Genomic DNA, 20890 nt, shown 5'->3' on the forward strand with positions numbered 1-20890 from the left:
CGTGTGCGTCATTACGTACGCTCCCGCAGGTGGCGGCCGTACCGTGAGGCCCCGCTAGGCCGCGCTGGGGCATCCCTGAGCCGGGTCCTCTGCCCCGAGGGGGGTGGGCCGCGCTCGCCCTTCACTGCGGCCGGAGGGCCCGATGGCTGTAAAGGTTTTCTTTCCTATGGAATAAAGCACTGAAAAATGATGGGGCTGTGGGCACCGTTGTGTGGGATGAGTTTATTCGCTAGCACTACGTGTCGGGCCGGTGCCCGCAGCGCCGCCCCACCCGTTGCGCCTGGAGGGAGGGCCGCCGTCCCTCCGGTTGCCATGGTAACAGCCGGGCCGCCATCGCCCTGTCCGTCTCCGACCAATCGCTTCGGCCGTAGGGGCAGGACTTCCGGCTGCAGTCCCGGAGGAGGCGGGAGCCGCCCGGCGTGAGTTACAGGTGGGAGCAGGGACCCGCGAGGTGGGGGGCGGGGAGAAGGTTTGAAAGCGAAGTCGTGCTCGGGACCTACGTGCCCTGCAGTGCTTCTGTGCTGAGCTCGCCGCCCAGCGGTAGCTCCCGGCAGGAGCACGGGGACTTTTATAGGGAGAGGATGAATTCAGCTATCCATCCCAGCGTGGAGAATGTGATCTGCGTTGTCCTTTCTCATTCGAAAGCAGTTTTGTTCCTTCAGGTCCTCCATCATCTTTCTCCGAACCTAAGCTACGTTGTATCTTTCCTGAGATGCCGGCATTGCAGCTGCCCGTTTACGGTGCTGAGACTGCTGGTCGTGTGGGCGTGCTCTTAACCCCCCCAGTTGTATGTTTTTAAAGTTTTCAGGTTCCATTTCTTTTGACTGCTCATTTTAGCAGAATTGCTCATTGTTAGTGTGCTCTTCCTCCTGGGGAGGCAGGATAAGTAGTGACAGGGTGAGGGGAAATGGATTTAAACTGAAAGAGGGTAGATTTAGACTAGATATTAGGAAGAAATTATTAGCTGTGAGATACTGGGATGGGTTGCCCAGTGAGGTCCCTGCAATCATTCAAGGCCAAGCTAGGTGGGGTTTTGAGCTGCCTGATGTAGTGTGAGGTATCCCTGCCTATAGCAGGAGGATTGGAACTGGATGATCTTAAAGGTCCCTTCCAGCCCAAATCATTCTATGATTTTTCTGATAAAAGTTGTAACAATATTGTTAAGCTTCCTTAAAGCTGTTGTTCCTTAAAGCATACCCCTGCCCTGCAGTTTTTGTTTAGATAACAGAAAGAGCTGTGTCTCTGAACGAAGGAGATAAGGAAGTTCTTCTGAGTCTTTGTCCTGGCAAAACGAGAGGTCTTGCTTGGAATCGTCACTGCATATGTAACATACTTCTGGGAAACTTCTTCATTTGTAACATAACTCTTGGAAAAAATCTGCATATGTAACACAGGTAGTGTATATAATCAGAAGAATTTTTGTGTAAGCTATGCGTGATAGGATTATGCCCATGCATCCAGTGTTGATATTAAAGAATTTCTGCTTTCTAACACTCTGTTTCCTGATCTTACAGTACCAGTTCTCTTTCCTGAACTAAGCACAGCAATAGTGGATTTCTTGTGTTTGCCACATGAATGCATGCGTTAAGTCCACGCTCCTTACTGTTCAAGACAGAGCAGCTCTTCTGCAGTAACACTGTGTACCAGGCCCTGTGAAGTACTGAGGGTCTTTTTGCTTTTCCTGTTACGTATTCCTTGAACAAACACTTGGTTAAGTGTTCATTAACTGTTGTTAAAAACACAGATAATAGAATCACCAAGGTTGGAAAAGACTTCTAAGATCATCTAGTCCAACCATCCACCTACCACCAATGTTTCCCCACTAAACCACGTCCCTTAGTACCACATCTAAACATTTCTTGAACCCTCGAGGACTGGGGGTTGTTCTGTGGGCAGTCCATCCCAGTGCCTACCCTTGGAGAATAAATTTTTCTTTATGTCCAGCCTCAATCTCTTCCTCCTTGAGGGCATTCCCTCTAGTCCTGTTGCTAGTTACATGGGAGAGGAGGCTGATCCCCACCTTTTGACAACCTCCCTTCAGGTAGCTGTAGTGACCCACCTCTTCTCCAAACTGAACAATCCAAGTTCCGTCAGCTGCTCCTGGTGGTGCTCCACACCACTCACCAGCTTTGTTGCCCTTCTCTGAACATTATCCAGGGCCTCGATGTGTTCCTTGTAGTGAGGGGCCCAAAACTGAACACAGTACTCGAGGTGCAACCTCACCAGTGCTGAGTGTAGAGGGAACATCACTTCCTTGTTCCTGCTGGCAACACTATTTCTGATACAAGCCAGGATGTCATTGGCCTTCTTGGCCACCTGAGCATACTTGTTGGCTCATGTCCAGAACATTGACCAACACCCCCCTATCCATTTCCTCTACACAGTCTTCCAGCCACTCTGCCCCAACCCTGTAACTTTGCCTAGGTTGCTGTGGCCAAAGTGCAGGACCCAGCACTTGATCTTTCTGAACTCTATCCCATTGGCCTCAGCTCCGCTATCCAGCCTGTCTGAATCCCTTTGTAGGGTCTTCTGGCAGACCAACACTTTGCCAACTTGGTGTCATCTGCAAACTCACGCTCAATGCCCTCATCCAGGACATCAATAAAGATATTGAATAGAACAGGCCCCAGTACAGACCTGTGGGGGACACCACTAGTGACTGGTCGCTGGTCATGAGATGAAGTAGAGAAAAATTACAGAGAAGTAAAAGCTATTTTGGGGATGGACAGTGTAATCCTTCTCCAGACAACTTGAACATTTTCCAGTAAGAATCAGCTGATCTATTCCTACTGATTTAAATACATGTGATTTAAATACATTCAAGACAAAACTGATCTATAGTGCTTGCATCATTTTTTAAGCCTATACGAAAAAAAAAAACCTGTCCACAGTCACACGTTGTCCATGAGGAAGCTGGAATCATATGAACTATAGAGAAAGAAGTTAAGTTTCATGAGGATAAATCAGACAGAGAAAGATAATCTCTAAAAATGTGCAGATAGAATGAATTGAATAATAGAATAATTAGAGTTTCAAAGACGGGACTCAGAAGAGATAAAGCTAAATCCTGTGAGGAACCTCTATGAGTGAATTTTATCAGTAAATGGCAATTTACTTTAATGGGACAGGGTTTAAGGTGATGACACCTTCTTCATGTTTCAGACTCTGATACTGTAGCCTCATCTGGGAAACTTCCGATATCAAAGATACTGGTAGCATCTTTGCAATGTGAATATTTTGCACTGCAGATTCTAGGCATGTTACTTAGCCTATGCTGAAACCTAATAGATGATAGCATTACAGTCATAATCTAATCAATGTTTGGATTTTTACTCAAAGTATTGCACTTTTAAAATAGAAGAATCAGAAAGTTGTGCAGCTCAGTTTGTGGATACATCTTATGGTACATTTGTAAACTTGTGTATTATGATGAAAAGTGCCAAGAAAATATGTTGCTCATTTCATTTCTTTACCAGCAGAATTTAAACACTAAAGGAAGATGTCTTTTTTCCCCAAAATCTCTTTCCAACATGAAGTTGAAGAGTATCTCAGCAAAGTGTTCAGAAATAATGAGGTATGAGAAACAGATACCACTGCTAATCATAGCAAATACTTTACTAATTGAACACTTCATTATTTTCTGTAACCTTAATGCTTTAAAATAAGGCATTGTCTTGATATTATCCACAGATTTTTAAATACAGTCCTATTTATATTATAAAATTATTCTTTAGAGCTGTTGGCTCAAAATAATGTTAAATATTTAACCTAAAGGGTATAAATCTGAGGTTTCAGTTTTGGATCCTGCTGAAGGATGATCATGCTGGAGATTAAGCACACATATATTATTGACAATGTTGAGAAATACTCCCTTACCCAGGGCAAAATCAAAAATACTATAGATTAGTTGTGATTTCCTAGTGTCAGCTGACACAAAAATGATGTTTTTGTATATATTTTTAAAAGTTAATTCATATTTTTGAATCTGCTTGTCCATCTTCTCAGGTATATTATTTCTACAGTACCTACAGTATTACAGAACTCACTCACAATTGTCTTCACTATTTGCTGCAGACTATTTGGAGTGATTTGGCCATTTTTCCCAACAAGTCCTTTTCTAGAAATTTATAAGGTTATATCTGGAGCTAGGTCTCTATTGCATAGACATTCCTCACTGCTGCACGCCATACAACCATTATTCCTTCATTTCTGCTTAATGTTTATTTTATGTTATGCTTCCACAGAGCAAGAAGCTATTGTGTGAATCTCTTTAATCCTTATTTTAAAATCTCTCCTTTCCCTGTCAGCTTATAACTGCTTTAGGTACAAAGGAGGCAGAAAGTAAATATCAATCTCTGTTAAGTCATCTGTCTCATCCACCAGCTATCACAACTGTTAGAGTTAATACCAACTTGGCCTCTGTGAAACACGTGAAAAAATTGCTGCTTGAAGAGATCCAGAAGGTTTGTGCAATTTCTTTGGTAAAGCAAGATGTTTCATCTTTTGCCCAATTAAGAGAGCTTTTCATTACTGGAAACTATTCTTTAACTTAATACACGTCTGCTAGTATTAACAATGTGTAGACATATTGATTTCCTGTCAGCATTAAACGTTAAATTAAAATTCATCATCTAGCAGTGTTCAGCATCTAGTACATCCAAGAAAATTAACAAGGAGGGGAGAAAGATAATCAACTTTTTTTCTAAATGGCTGATAGAGACCTTAGATAAGCTTAGGTTGCCACTGTAGTAAATACAGTACAGACATCTAAGTCTGGAGAAGATGGTAGAAGAAACAGTTAAAATCTGTAGTTCAATATACTGTGTTCAGCAACTTATTTTTAGTAAAGATTAAAGAAGATTGAATGAATATTTCATTCTGAAAACTGTTTAGGAAATGGAGAGAATCTGCATGACGAAAAATCTGCTGCCAGAGTGATGCCCTGCAGCAGCCATGAGTTTTTTACTACTTGTTAATCTTCTGACCATTTTTTTCAATTTTTACTTACCTAAATTAAACATTTTGTGCTTGATAATATATAAGCCATGATGTAGAAGAACTGGATTGTTCGCAAGCTCTATCCTAATTCTTCAGTCTGTTTAAAAAGATCTGGTTCTTCAAGTAAATTATTGATGTTAGTGGGTGTACAGAGAGCTATTACATGACAGGAGCCAAGATGCTTCTGTGATGCAGAGGCAGTTGACAGCATTCTGTTGGCTAGAATGGTAATGAGTTACGCTAATTTTAGCTTGAATCTGGAAATGGGTACTGCAGTACAATATTTTGCTTAGAGGGAAAATGCTTTGCTGAAATCCGAATTTTTCTGGCTTTTCGTAACTTCTGGTATTTTTAATAGTGGTCATATTAGAAAAGAAAGTTTATGTAACTTTCTGAAAGTTTATGTAACAGTTTCTAGCAAAGTTATGCAAATGGATCATTTTCTTTGTTAAGAGATAACATTTATTGGTTGCAAAGTAATGATAGTTTTGCATGTTTGGGATGCATATTTTAAAAGCCTCAAGCAAGCAGACATCTTTTTAAAGTCCCAGAATCATTTTAAAGGGGGAACTTGTCATTTCTTTTGCAACTTTATGCACAATTCAGCTCTCAGTATTCGATCAAATTTAAGTTGAAATGAAAAATAAAAAAAGTCTTGCCACTCTGACATACGTACTCAGACAATGCATGAGTAAAGTTTAACAGTTGTTTGTAATTAAGAATAGTAAAAAAAAAAAGTGACTTACGATTAACAGCATCAAAATCATAACAAATTAGACCCTATTTTCTAATGTGACATCATCACTATGACGTGATGATAACCTGACACAACTTTCTTCCAGCAGAGAGTAAAAACAAGCAGTAGGATTATGAGTGTCAGGACACTGTTCCACTCTCCAAAGTCAGTTTTCTCAGTGAATCCCTTTACAGACTTGTTACTTTTCTATTTACTCATTATGTAGTGTTTTACATCTATATTTGTATTATGGATTGTCTCCCTAGAACATTCCCTTAATCTCTCTCAACTGTTTTCACTATTTTTATTTTTATTGTACAGCTCTCGATTATGAATGGAAAAAAAGTGTTTTCAATTTAATCAACTAGTTAAATATTAGCTTCTTAGTCTTATTTACTGTGTGGTTTTGTTCATTTGTTTGTTTTAATGTAACAGCAATTTAAAGGAACCCGTGTTCCAGTTCTTGAGCACCCACAACTCCGGGACATCTTATTAATTCCTGCTATTGGACCCAGGTTTGCATTTTTTAGTGTTTAACTTTAAAAACACATATTTTACTTGTAAATTTAATTTTAAACAGGATAACTAACTGGCAGTAAGTAAAGCACAACTTAATTTATACTGAGTCCTAGCAGACAGTCACTATCTGAACTGGGTCTCAGTATTTATTTGTATTCCTGTATTAGATTTCTAATAGTGGCAGAATATGTCTCAATCTGGTTTATTTTGAGGACTGTTTTGTAGTTGTAGTTGTTTTCTTCTCTACCCTTTGATTCCTCTGGAACTAAAATTAAACTTTAAATTGACCACGTGATAGCTACATATTTTTTCTTCTGTACTGTAAGAAAAAAAAATTATGAACCACATAGAAAGAGATATGTCTTTCAATATTTTGTGTTTTTTTAACTGAATTGCATCCTGTGCTTTTAGGCAAGATTTAAAAAAATATGAGTCTGAAGTCATTGTTGGAGCACAGTGTGGGTACGCAGTACTTCGAGGAGCGCACGTTTATGTTCCTGGTATCATATCTACTTCAAGATGTAAGAGTTCTCTACATTTAAAACTTCTAAATAGGGAAGAAAAAACATCACCCCATTAATTTCCAATAAATAATGTAATTTGTTTTGTCCTTTGTTCACAGCTGAAATTAATCTTGTGTTATACAGTCAATACATATTTTATCTGGCTTTTGTTGGAAATTTTCAGTATTGCTGTGTGATACATAAGAAAATGACACAAAATTATTTCTCACATTAAGTTCCCCTCACAGTATTGAAATCCTTAGCTGAAGTATTCGTTCTCAGAGATTTCATTTTCTTATATTCATTTTGGAAATCTTTTTCAAAGAACATGATTTAAAACCTGTCTTTTAAGTGTTTTTGTTTGTTTGTTTGTTTTTTTAAACAAGTGACAATTTTCTGTCTTGCGGTGAAAAAAAAGGGTGCTGCAACAAATGGATGATAGCTGGATGTATGTTGATGGTACCTAAATGGTAGCTGGATGTATGTTGATAGTGTAGGGAACAGTATTTCAAGAAGTATTTTGTCTTCATGTAGCCACAAAGTCAGTTAACTTTACTATCCTGTCAGATTCCAAGTTACAAATCTAGAAAAATAGATATTTTCCCTATGGTAATTCATTTTTTATTGTTTGTCTATGAAACATCAAATAGAACCTTCTTTTTCAGTTGATGAAAAATCCTCAATTTTAATGCCATTTTCTTTAGAAATGGAAATTTGTGTTTTTCCATCTTTCAGCACTGATGAGACAAGATAAAAATCTGCTAGATAACCATGTGGTGATATTATAAATAAAGACTTGTCCAGCTGCTTAAGAAACAAGTTTGATTTGTAACCTAGTGATTCTCAATTGCTCTAAATAATTGATAGTCATCATTCTTTATGCATGCTTTCAAGCTCAGAGCCTATGAGATCATTTATTTTGCAGTGATATAGGGGTTGAAGCAGTCTACTGAAAACCGTGAATTATTTGGTCCTTACTGTCAAGTATAAGATTAAATTCAAAATTTCTGTTCTTTGTCCAGTTGTGAAGGCTGGAGATTTAGTCTCAGTCTATTCGGATATTGAAGGGAAATGTAAAAGAGGAGCCAAAGAATTTGAAGGAGTCAAGGTTTTCCTTGGAAATGGGATTTCAGAACTGAGTCGTAGTGACATTTTCAGTTCGCATGGCCGAATGACGTAAGTCCTTGGTAACAGCAATCTGTACCTATAGATATTTCCAATTTTAAATGTAGATTTATCCAACTTAATTATGTCATTTTAAAGAACATCAATAGTAAAAGTATTTTTCCTGGCTGATTTATAATGGTTTCATTTTTGTAAGGTTTTGCTTTGAATTTCTCTATATAAGCACAATGATTTAAATACTGTTAAAACTGATTCACCTTTGTATTTGAAATAATTGTTTTGTGTTTTTCAGTGGGTTAGGCGTAAGAATGACAGAGCCTGTCTATCTTAGTCCTTCGTTTGACAGTGTGCTTCCTAGTCATTTATTTTTACAGGTAGGATTCTTGCCAAAATAAAAATCTGTACTGGTTGCAGAACAATGAGTATCCTCTGAGCAGTCGTTATAACTTGTTATAACAATATTCACTGTGTGTTACAGCACCTAATTTTCTGTTTGAATTTAAAGAAAACAAAAAATGAATGTAGGATCTACATGTTTAAGTCGATATTTATTTACTTAGAGGTTCTTTTTGCACAAACACTCCATAGAACTTTTAGTTTTTGGAATCTGCCTTATGAACTACAAGACATGAGCCTCTTTCAAGGTACCCACTTCTGTAGATAAGGAGGAAAATCTTCAAATAATTGAGCTTAAATTGAAGAGAACTTGAACTTCATTCTTGACAGCTTTTTTGTCTGCACTTTTAATGTTTATGGAACCGAAACCACTTTTCCCCATGTAGCAAGTTTGTTTAAAAAGAGTAGACAGACATAACAATTGGTCATTTAGGCTATGTTGAAACATAAGATGATTAAATAAATGGAACTTTTTTGTTTTCTAAGATTAAGTAAAATTCATAATTTCAGTTTGTTGGAATTAAAAAAGGTTTAAAACATGAACTGGGTGTCCAAGAGTACACTAATAATGGTATTTTTTTTAAATATAAATACAAACATTCCCTAGGTTTAGAAAAACCCTCCAAAAAATAGTTTTACTCTGTAAAGCAAATATAAATTTTATCTCAAATAAGCCCTCCTTCAGTGATATTCTCTGAAATAGTAAATTACTTCATTTAATATGTATAACAATCATTCAGATTTGTTCTGCTTGTACAGTTAGCACAGTTCAGCTTCTCACTACCTTAATTCAGCAACCTTAAACTCCTGCCTATTCATTTAATTGCTTGTTACTAAACTACACCAATATGTTTCAATAAACCAAATGAGTATAAAATTCTAGTAACATATAGAACTACTCTATGTCTATGGTAGTATCAATTTAATTTATTTTCAGTTTTAGCAGTGTAGCCTCCCTACCCACAAATCCTTAAACTTTAGTCATAGATACTCACATGTGGCTTTAAATAGACAAGAGCCAATGGAGACTTCAGACATCTGCTGTCTCTTTTAAATATTTCATTTTCTGGTTAGGAACCAACAGCAATATCTTAAATGTCTTAAGTGCTGAATTTTATGTTTATTTTTAACATGTTTGTCGTTCTTTATTCCAGGACTTGGTATAGACCATAAGGTTTGAATTCTCCTGTTTTTGTTTTTATGATAGAACTTACCTTCAGTCGTTGTCAGCCATGTTTTAAACCCTCAACCAGGAGAAAGAATTTTGGACATGTGTGCTGCACCTGGAGGAAAAACAACCCATCTTGCAACATTAATGCGTGATCAGGTAAGAGAAGTCACTGAGCATTTTCTGTCTCAGTGACGAAAGTCTGAGCACCATCATTTTAACAGATGCATGCACATGCATGCAGATAACTTAGAATAACAAGCCACCAATACTCAAACATTCTGCTTACAGTGTATTTTGTTAGTAACTGAAATGAGCACAGACTACTAAAAGGTCGCCATCCCGCTTAAGACCCGATTTGCTGCAAATTGATGTGTTGAAATATATGTTTGATTTCACTTATTTGTAATTTGTTGCCTTGCACGTTACTCAGAAATACGCTGGATTAATGAAACTGAGGATTCATGGGAATCACAGGTTGCTGCTGTGTGCTGAAAGAATGTGAAGTTTTAAAGTAGGAATTGGGAACAGCTAAATTTTGAGGATTTGTTACTGTCCAGAGCCCAGAACAAACCACCATTTTTCACCAGATGTCTTAAAAGAAACTTTTGCAGTAGTGACTGCAATGGGCCAGATGGGGGAGACCTGTTGTATTTCAGTCTGTTCCTGTTGCTGAGTGCCTCTGGAGACAAGAAATTATCTTAGTTTGTCCACAGTACAGCACATGTGCAATAAAGCCACCATTTCAGCAACAGCCCTAACAACTTTTCAGCACCATCAGAACTTAGTGTGCATGTACAACGTGCTGAATGTTAACAGGGGAGAAGCAGTGGCATTAGATCACTGAGTACTCATGTTAGAGGTGATTTAGCTCACAGCAGCTGGGGGCTAGAAACAATTGAAACAACGTAAATCCTTTTCTTTCTTTCCAGTCCTAGACCAACAAAGGGCTAACCTGGTTACTACAGTCAACCAGCGTACCTTCACTAACTTCTTTTTCTTTCTTTTTTTTTTATACAGTCATGTTGCTCTCTCATTGCTTCTAGAGAGCTATCACCAAATAAAAAAGAAATCATCATGTTTTCTCAGAAAATCTGAATCACTATAGCAATTCCATTCATAGTTATTGGTCTTTGGCTATGAGTTGTTTGTTTCCTTTTGTTCTGTTTTTTGAAGCTTGTTTTTGAAGGTTGATTAGTGTTCTGGATTTCACTGACAATACTGAAAAATGTTTTCTTTCCTGTTTACTAATTTCATCTAGCAGGTAGTGCTGTATGCCTGTTCTGATTTGATTTATCCTGCAGAGAAAAAGAGAATTTTTTCGTAGCTGAAAGGAATGATGCGGTAGTTGTCACTACCGCGAGTGTAATGGTATTTTATGAACCTCAGCCAGAGGTACGGCTGCGGGTTTCCTTTTCTCAGAACTGAACTGTATGTAATAACATTTCACACAAATTTGAAACCTGTTTACCTATTTTACCACATATTTAAGACTTCTACCTTCTAAAAAATTATCATTTTTTTTTTTACCTAATTTAATGCTCAGTAAAACATTACAAAACAAACAAGAAAATACTAACAAAATCTTGTTGAAAGTCAGACAGTATAGGTTCCCATTTTGGAGTGATCATGCCAAATAGGGTTTATAGAACTCCAAACCAGTATCTACCTTGATAGGGGTATCATGGAAAACATGGGAGAACAAGGACTACTGGAGTGTACATTTAAAAATAATATCATTCGTTAGGGAAAACTAAGCTTCATTACACTGATCAAAAAGAAAAAAATAATCAGGAATTGCATATCCACTTAATCCCTATGCTTTTGTTTAAAAAAAACAAAAACTTTTTTTTCAGGGTGAAGTAATAGCAATGGACAAGATAGCTAACAAGGTCAAAAAAATTAAGCAGAACGCTGAATTACTACAGTTGAATTGTATAAAGGCATTTTGCTATGATGGAACAAAAGCACTGTCAGTTGAGAAGAGAGAGGATAAACAAGGTAAAGTAAACGATTTGGGTAATAGCAGTATTAAGAATAAATGTCAGTTTTTTATCAGTAGTATTAAACCAGTCACCAGTCCACAAGTTTTTGAAATCTTAGCAGATAGCTCAGCTGCTTCAGCCTGTGGAAGTCCTCTTATTTTCTTCTCTGTTGTGATTTTCAGCTTCTCCATAAAGCAACTACAAAGCTCAAACTATCTGTCCTTATCACAACCTAATATGCTCAAAAGGAATGCATTCCCTTTCCAGGTAGTATCAGAGATTGATGAAACCTTAAACCTTTTATGATAATACTTAACCCCATACTCTGAACTGTTTTGCTTAGTCTGAGAAATAAATTACTTCTGCAGAATTTCTTGTTTTTTTTCTGCCTCAAAATCATCATCTGTAAAATTGGGTTATTAATACCTAACTCCCAGGAGTATTGCAAATTTTAGTTCATTGATGTTTGTTCAGCTGTTTAGGGGAAAGCAATAAAACAGTGTATTATTTTGAGTTCATTTCATTTGCTTTTCTGAAGTTCTGTATTTTTGATACTGGTTCTGTTCCCATGATGGAACGATTTAAGCAGTATCTGCTGTCTAGATTATTTTTAGTTTGTTGTGCAAAGTGTGCTGTTCTTTCTCACTCTGATTTATTCCAGTAGCTGGTTAGCCTAAGTAGGAATCAGGTTGCGTAATTCACCTTCCTTGTCCCCATCCCTTATTGTCATTCCTGTTTTGCAGGAAATAAGGTATTTTTCTTAATCATCTATGAATGTAAGATATTGTAGGTGGTTCGTAGCACTTGCACAGATGAACAAGAGCTAGCTATAATACTGAGAGATCATGAAGGATTATCTGTACATCCTTGCAATTATGACATACGACATTTTGAAGGCTGAATCGGAGACAGATAAATCAGCAGTGCCAAAAGAGTCTCATCTGGTGATAGCAGAACAATATAGGTAGCACTAGTGTGAAGTCATCCACTCCTTTTCACTTCTAACCTGCTTGCATATTTCAGGAAGAGAAGAAGAAAAGGAGGCAAAGCATATAGATGTCCTTCTTCCTCATTCGTTACTCAGATACACATACAGAGCTCCTTTTGTCTTGGTAATCCTGAGCTGAATTGTTTCTTGAGCACTAGAGCAATAGACATTTTGGGGCTGTTAAACTAGTGGGATTTGGAAAGGTGAAACGATAGGCTCTGCATAAAGGTACATATTTCTTAATCTATCCAGGCAGTATTCAGAGGTAGTGCCCATCTTTTCCATCCTTCTCTATTGAATTGTTCTGCTGCAGAGACAGCATGTGTAAAAAACTAGTAGAATTTGAACGTCTAGTATTTCATGTTATCAAGTGCTCTATTTTCTGTGTGAATTGCACAAAGAGTTATATAGGCAGTCCAATTCTTATTACTTAAGGCAGTCTTAATGGTTAAGGATGCACTTCTCTCAGTAACAATTTGATCATTTATGAGCTGTCTGTGTTTCATAACAACTTATATGCACAACTATTCACCTAGCACCTCTGACCAATCTTACTTCAACATGTTTGTTTTTATGTTTTATTTTCAAAATATCAGTTGAAAAATATTGATGTCTAAAATGATTATGCACTGTTTGAGTTCACAGAACTATAATTCCTTTTCTGTCAGACAAAATCTACCACCAGCACTGATGAAACTTGTCTCTAGCGTGAGATCACTTTTGCAGATACCATCTATAGGACTTTAATGTTTTATGGCAATTAAGCTGTAACAGTCTGCCATTTCCTATGGTGAAATCTCAAGGAAAGAAGAGACACATTTTATGTTACTGTTTTTTTACAGAAGGACCTCCATTCTTACCAGAATCATTTGATCGAATTCTTCTTGATGCTCCATGCAGTGGGATGGGGCAGAGACCAAACATGGCTTATTCCTCGACTTTAAAGGAAGTGACATCTTACCAGCCACTGCAGCGCAAGCTTTTCACTGTGGTATGTATTAATTATTGAGTAGCTAAATCATAAAAAGTTTTGCAGTGTAAAACTTAACTACACTTGCCAGAATGTTGCTTCATTTTCCATACTTCTTCAGCAGTTAGGTGCTGGGATGCATACATTTCAAAGTTCACTCTATTCAGGGCAAACGTAGCACCAGAGTTCCGTTAAACATTTCCATAAAACTGCTGTTTTGCAGAATGTCCCTCTTTCTAAATATGTTTCACATCTGTTTTTTGCTCTTTTCTAGGTTTTTCATTCCTAGTTATTGTTCCGAGCTGCTTCTACATTGCATTCTTATTTGCTGTAACGGTACTAGAAACCATTAAGTGCTAACCTCTTTCCTTTTTTATCACTGGGTAGTGTTATTAAGGTTTTATTTTTCCAACTACAGTTTCTTCTGTCACAAAACCATCTGCAGTTCTCAGCTTATTCCTAAATTTAATTGAAGAATATTGAAGTATGTGCATTTTGCCTGATTTCCAGCTGGTCTTTTGTTATCCTTTGTCTTTGAAGATCAGTAGTTCCCAGAATACTTAGACTTGTTCTTCTGCAGATGTATGCTAGGGTGCAGCCCAGCCTTTTGAAGCTCAAGTATTTGATGTTGACTTCTAGCCACTGAAATCTCAGTTTCCTATTCTCCATAAAGACTAAAACATTCTTCTTTTTTTCTCCTTAGAGTAAGTAGTGCAGTTTTCTTTATGTTGTTTCTTTTGGTACAAGTTAGAAAACTTAAGTCATTTGTTCAGCTTTGTTTTTTCTCTTTCAGGCTGATGAAGTCAAAGAGAAGGAAAGTTGAAATCATTTAGGAGTACTTAAATATTTATAAAACAAGATAGTGTTCTCCTGTCTTTCATAAGCCCCCTTTTTTTAAGTAAAGTTGATGACAGCATTAGCATTTGGTTAGCTTTTCAGCTCCACCAGATCTGCTGCTAGGTGAAGTCAGTTCACTGGAATATGGGAAAGATGTCTGTAAACAACAGTAAATAAAAACCTCTGTATTTTTCTATTCTTTTTCCCTTCAGTTTTTTTGGCTTCAGTTTATATTAATTGGCAAAGTCCAAGTCACAGAGCAGGTGAAAGTGTTTCCTGAGCAGCAGCATGCACTCTTACCCCTTCCTCACATAGCCTGCAGTGGTACTGTATGGAATAGATGCTGGAGCACACAGCCAGGAGGCCGTATTACAACTTGCCTTGTTCCCTTACCCTGATACCGAAGGACAAGATTTCCTGAAGCTTTTGTAAACCTGAAATATTCTTATTCAAAGTGAATTACAGCTTGAAAAGAAGCACAGATATAACCATGCCAAATATATGGAACAGCTGACATCTAATATCAGTGACAGAAATGCTGTGTAACTATCCATGCTTGGCAGCATGTGATGAAAACAAAACTAATCAGTATGAGATATGCAGAGCTGCACAAATAACAAATCCTACGGGGTGAATCATCTCAGTAGCATTAAGAGTGCATGAACTATAATGCTGATTTTGAAAGAAAAGCCTTTCTAATCTATGTAAACCTTTAATGTATGCCCTGAGAAGAATTAGCATTCCAACGTTGTTTTAGACAGAAAGATTTAAGTGTTAATTTTTAATATTACAGCTTAACAATTCCTTGGTTACTGTTACTTTATGTGAAACATTTTCCCTTTAAATATAAACTGAAATGTTGTTTCTTTTTCCCTGCAGGCAGTGAAATTACTGAAGCCAGGAGGTATCTTAGTATATAGTACGTGTACAATTACACTTTCTGAAAATGAGGAGCAAGTTGCATGGGCCCTGGAAACTTTTCCATGCCTCCAGCTTCAGCCACAGGTACTGGTATTAATGGATGCTTGACTTGTTTTGGCACCATAAGGGTACTCAGTATATTTACCATCAATAAATCTCTTTTTTACCATAGAGAGTCTTAACTGCTAGGGATAAAAATAATACAAGAATTTCTGATGCTCTTCAAACCTTTTTTCATACTTGAGATTCATTTAGGGAACATTAAGTAGTTTCCCACTGTGTGCTAAGGTTGTTTTGATTTGTACAACAATCATTTAACACACAAGAGGAATAAAAGACCACTCAGATTTAAAATTTCTCTTGCTATTCTTTCTTTATATGCATGTATTTTATTTTTCTGCCCATTAACAAGAGGTGAAAAATTTTTTATTAAAGATCCCAAAGCAGTGAAGATTATATAAAGGATGGGAAATAACTCGAAGGAGCATTTTATATGCATGGGAGCCATCTTTGTGTTACATAAAGAATGAGGGAATAAATTTATTTGAAACTCAGTGGCCCAAGACTGTACCTTGTCTTTTTTAGAGCCAGTGACTACTATAAAAATGCCTAAGGGGAGAAAGTATATAGGGAGATAGTAGAATTCGTATCCACACTGCCTACCTTTCAAAATCACATCACCTTTATTAGTAGTACCTTGAGACAGTTTATCATCAGACCATATATATATATGTAGCTTTCTTCTCCTTTGTCAATGTGATGAGTTGAAGTGTGTTAGTTGTATGTCATCACAGCATCGAGAAGAAGCCTAATCTGGTACCTGTTCAACTTGTGCATTCCTTAATGCCTTTTATCTGTCCTAAGAGCTTGGATGTATCTTTTAACTGAAAAAAACTTAAAAATACACAGTGATGTACAAGAAGAAAATATATGAAGGCTGCCAAAGATTTAAGAGGACCAAAGCTTTTCTTAAAGATTTATATGCCAAGGTTCCTCTGCACATTGGTATAAATTCCAACTTTCCACTGATATTAGAATTGTTTTTCAATTCCAGCTCTCTCAACTGAGATCATTAAGTAAAGCTTAACAGCATGGGAAATTGTCCTCAGTAGAATGACAAAGCAAAACATAAGTCCTGTTAACTTAAATGCAAGATTCCAACTTGATAGATTCGATACCTCACCAGTAATATGCTTTGAATAAAGTACTTTTTTCACACAAAAATGACATTTATATAAAAGTTTTGTGTATAGCATAGTTTAAATAAGATGATACTGAATTATTTACCCATAAATGGTCTATCATATCTTATAACCAGCTACCCTGCTGAGGTGATCTTTTCCAATGAATAGGAAACTGGAATCTAGGGTTGACTCACCTTACGCTCCTTCACTTATTTCTTATGTTCTTTCTGTCTCTCAGTGGACACCTGCTTTTTACCCAGCCCACTATTTCCCACAATCTCATTTTGGCAACAGGTCTTGGAATCAGGCTGTGCAAGGAAAAACAGGAGGTGGAGCCATCGGTATTGATCTCAGAGGTGGAGATTACTGCATGACAGCTGATCCTGTGCCTGGGCAGACTTACTGCCTCTTAGGGATTTATACACGGGAGATAACATTGTCTATCAGCTTCAATGCAGTAACTAATCTGGAAGGAAAAGGGAAGAGATAGAGGGTAAAATTGGTCTTTGAACAAGCAAGTTTCTGCACCATGAGTAGTAGTTTTCTGCAAAAATCCCCTTCAATTCCAGTACTTCAAGTCACCACCCCTTTCTCCCTTTGTATGTTGATTTTTCTTAGTTTCCAACAGATGCCTCTTTTTGTCTCTTACCTGGAAAGCACTGAATTCCTATAAAGGAAAGGAAGAGAAGAACTGGGCAGCAGCTTCCCAGCTGCCCAGCTTTACAGCTGGCAGTGCATTGTTAAACAGTTAACACACATCATGTGCTGATGGGGTTAGCACCTGTGTTAGCAAAGTCTGAGGGCCCAAGAAATGATCTGCTCTGTGCTGCATTACAGATTAACAAAGGAGTTCTTTATTTTGTTATTGTCATGCCAGCTTTTACAAATGTTGTTCTGTCTCCTAACTGAATGCATTAGATTAGTGATCCAGCTAAGAATCAGCATATTGATTAAATAAAAAGGAGTCAAGGCATCACAAGGAGTGCTGAGAAAAGGGGTGGGGCTGAGAAGGATTCACTCCTATCCAGGATTTTGATGCCAAATGTCCTCCTGAATTCAGATGCCTAGGCTGTTCTTTCCTCTGTGTCCTATACAAACGTGTCCCATTTACCCATTAGTCTAATTGCATAACACAGAAAATCTGAAGCACCAAATTTTTCTGCTGCATCATTTTCTTCCAAAATGATGCCTCTTTAGCAGTGCTTTTTCATTCTCTCCAGTTGAAGTTTTCTATGTGAAGAATCCAAGTATTTCTACTACTGTTACTGAGCAACAGACTAAGGAATATCTCTTTTTGACAACTTGTGGTTGTTTACTCAAGAGTGCTTCAGCATTTAAGTTAAAAACCTAAAACTTTCACATGCATTGGCTGCTGCTAACAGCCTTCTTGTGATTGGTAGGGATTTCACTCTTTTGGGACTGAGTTAGACCTATGGATGTCACCTATCCTCTATAAGTGGTCACTAAACAAGCAGGCTAAGTGGGCTTGGCCACATCACCAGCACCCCGGTGCTGGACATGCTGTATGCACTCATACGTGCTTGCAGATTAAGAAAGGGAGAGCCATGTAACTTCTGAACTTCCCTGTGGCGTACATGATACAAACCTAACGTGTCCGCATTAAGTTAGGCAGCTCTGCAAACACTTAGAGGAATACATCTAGGAAACCAGGGACTTTGTAGTGATGTGGTAATTTGCTTTTCTTTGTTACTTCCAAAGGAACCTCACATTGGAGGAGAAGGCATGAGAGGAGCCGGACTGGCGCTCCATCAGTTGAAGCTGCTGCAGAGATTTGACCCATCTGCTGGGACTTTGCAAGGAACGGATATGGAATCTTTGCAAGATTGCAGGGAAGAAGATTTGGTTTCACTGGCAAATAAGGACTGTATAGGATTTTTTATTGCAAAATTTATGAAGTTGAAGGGTAAATAAGCATCTAGCAATACAACCTGGAAAAACACCTCTGTGAGCCTAAGAGCAGTTCAGACGTGAAGTGCATGTGGTGGTGCTGCAAGGTTGCCAAGCCAATCGGTGACGGCAGGGTTGCCATGGCAGCACTACAATCTGCCAGCTGTTCTGCTGGGAAACAGCCACAGGTTGCAGAAAGTCAGGGCTGGGGGAAGGGCAGCATCATTTTTAGGTCTGTTTGCTTTTATATTCACAGCAGGTCAGCGCCTGGATGACAAGTATGTTCAGTAATGCTTCTGTCTGTTATCTCTCGCTGTGTGAGTGGCTTACCTAGTACAGAAGTGGGAACAGGGGCTGGGGGGTGGCGAGGTAAGCTCCTCTGTGAAATGCAAGCAGAAATAAAACAGACGGGAACCATTACTGTGAATTCTGGAATAAGCTTTTTCTGTGCAGGTTTACCAATAGTTAATGCTTCATTAAATAGGGCTTCATGAAACACTGTAATGTTTTGCAAATAACTTTTATAAATTGATACTTAGAACCTCATTTCTCTTTTATTTTAATACAAGCAAGATTCTCTGTACACATAGTATATACACAAAATACGATTAGGCTTTGTAGCAGGTCTCTTATAGCAGCATGAATATATTAAACCATCTCACTCTGGGAATGTAAATAAATATTATTTCAACATCAAACTTCCCATGCATAAACTGTATTGGTTCTGAAACAGCCGTTTGGAGTGGCTGACCAATGACAACTTTAAAATCAAACATTTGCAATAGAAAGGGCTACAGTTGTGATGAAAATATCAAAAGACAGAAAACAGTGCGCTAATATCATCTGAAATGTTGCAAATCACCTTTCAAACAACTAAGAATATTAACTGGTTAGAAAGCATCAACGAACGCATGAACGGTTGGACTGGATGATCTTTTAGGTCTTTTCCAACCTTGGTGATTCTAAGATTCTATGAAATCAAATGAAGGTTGAAACTGGGGGAGCATGCTAATGAGAACTGACTCCATACACTGTCAAAGATTCAATAATTTAAATTTCTCAAACGTGTTGTCTGCATTTGCAAACTCTGCTTCAGTTAGAGATGTTCTCTGCCTGAATAATGTTCTCTTTTTGCAGTACTGTTAGAAACAGCACAAAAATGCGAGGAAAAAACAAGCACACTTCAAAAACCTGAACTGACATCTGTGTTTTGTTGTTGGTTCTTTATTTTTCTCACTGATTAATTTTACACTTTTTAAAAAGCATTCTCTGTAAAAAATATCTTATTTTGCACTCGTAATTATTTGGTTACTAAAAGGGAGACCTTTATAATTTACCTTTGTACTGTCAGAAGTGCTCATAATCAAAATAATTTATACAACTCAGTAGTCTGGTTCTTCACTTATATTTGTTATTAGTGTTTTGCTATAATACATTTTCTACTCTTAAATAAATTCTCTTCTGTTCTGCTAAGGTTGATCAGCACGTACTCCATAAGGCCTATCCCAGCAGAAAAGGAGGAGAGAATTCTCTTCTTTTTTAGGTCACACCTTGCTGTTAACCATGACACGCCAAAAGAAGACTGAAATCTCTCATTTCATCAGTGTTAGCTGAGAAAACCTACCTAGAATCAGAATTGCTCATATTATAAATTACAGTATTTTTAGTCTAAATGTGGCAAAATAACTACTTGCTAACAAAAGGTGTTAGTCTTTTACCGCAAGTACACATTGAAATCTTAGACTCAGTGCTGGTATAAAAAAAGCTTTTTTTTTTCAGAAAATATAAATTCTGTAAACATTAATCAGCATACATAGACTGTATTTTGAAATTTGCACATTCATATAAACGGAGGAACTTTTGCCTCCAGTTTCAGTAGCAGGATCTGTGCAGTGTTGGATTTTAGTAAAAAGCTTGCTGAGAATTTCCCATATTTTTTCAGTTTTGAATCATAATCAGGCTTTTCAGGAGAGTGATCTCATTTGATTTTATATGAGAAACTTCTTAGGGCCAAAAAAACACAATTGTAAATGTCTTATATTTGATTCCAGTGTAGTTGCAGACAGGACTTAACTTGAAAAAACCACTGGTGATATCTGAACTTTTAACTAGGGAAGTTAGTTTTGAAAAATCACTGCTAGACGTAAAATACCATATTCAATATATTAAAGGGATATGCCTCAGCTGTTTCCCTGCAATCTTCTCTCTCTCAGTAATTCCTGGGAGTCAGGGGAAACTGACAAGGAGAGAAGAAGGAAAGGCAGAGAGAAAGAGGGAGAGAGAAAGAGAGACTTCTCCATCAGGCAGTTCAGAAGAGAAATGTAGCTGAGATACTTCAAATCATCCTTTGAAGGAGCCAAGCTCTTTACTTCGACTTGGCTAAGTCAGATGTCTTGAGTTGCATGAATGCCATTCTTTCTTTTTCCTTTTCTTTCCAATCTGACCTTTAAAACTGCAGGAATTTAAACACTTAATCATTTGATGTATGGTATATGTGTATCTTTGACACATAATAATGTTACTTTCCTAATAAGAATGCTTTGCAGACTGAATCATTATGCTTCAGTGTCAGGTGCTGAAGCACAATATATTTATTTATTTATATATATATATATATGTATATAGATTAGATATACAATCAGATCCTGTCTA

The 20890-nt window shown here is 37.4% G+C and overlaps 1 protein-coding gene across 4 annotated transcripts; it reads left to right on the forward strand.

Moving 5' to 3' along the window:
- The first annotated feature begins 8 nt into the window (after nucleotides 1-8).
- NSUN6 (NOP2/Sun RNA methyltransferase 6) lies at nucleotides 9-18779 on the forward strand. Of its 4 annotated transcripts, none has more exons than XM_031553911.1 (13): nucleotides 9-430; nucleotides 1211-1394; nucleotides 3477-3574; nucleotides 4308-4463; nucleotides 6170-6249; nucleotides 6665-6774; nucleotides 7779-7932; nucleotides 8174-8255; nucleotides 9485-9604; nucleotides 11302-11446; nucleotides 13261-13409; nucleotides 15105-15230; nucleotides 18050-18779. In XM_031553911.1, exons 3-13 carry the CDS (start codon nucleotides 3500-3502, stop codon nucleotides 18260-18262), a joined length of 1410 nt encoding a protein of 469 aa, XP_031409771.1. In that variant the 5' UTR covers nucleotides 9-430; nucleotides 1211-1394; nucleotides 3477-3499; the 3' UTR covers nucleotides 18263-18779. The 4 variants fall into 4 exon arrangements, with proteins under 4 accessions (XP_031409771.1, XP_010710940.1, XP_010710941.1 ...); XM_010712638.3 differs by having other exon boundaries at nucleotides 3480-3574; XM_010712639.3 differs by lacking the exon at nucleotides 1211-1394 and having other exon boundaries at nucleotides 3480-3574.
- The last annotated feature ends 2111 nt before the right edge of the window (nucleotides 18780-20890 follow it).

The sequence above is a fragment of the Meleagris gallopavo genome, chromosome 6, assembly GCF_000146605.3.
Source record: "Meleagris gallopavo isolate NT-WF06-2002-E0010 breed Aviagen turkey brand Nicholas breeding stock chromosome 6, Turkey_5.1, whole genome shotgun sequence".
In the NCBI taxonomy this organism is placed as follows: domain Eukaryota; kingdom Metazoa; phylum Chordata; class Aves; order Galliformes; family Phasianidae; genus Meleagris; species Meleagris gallopavo.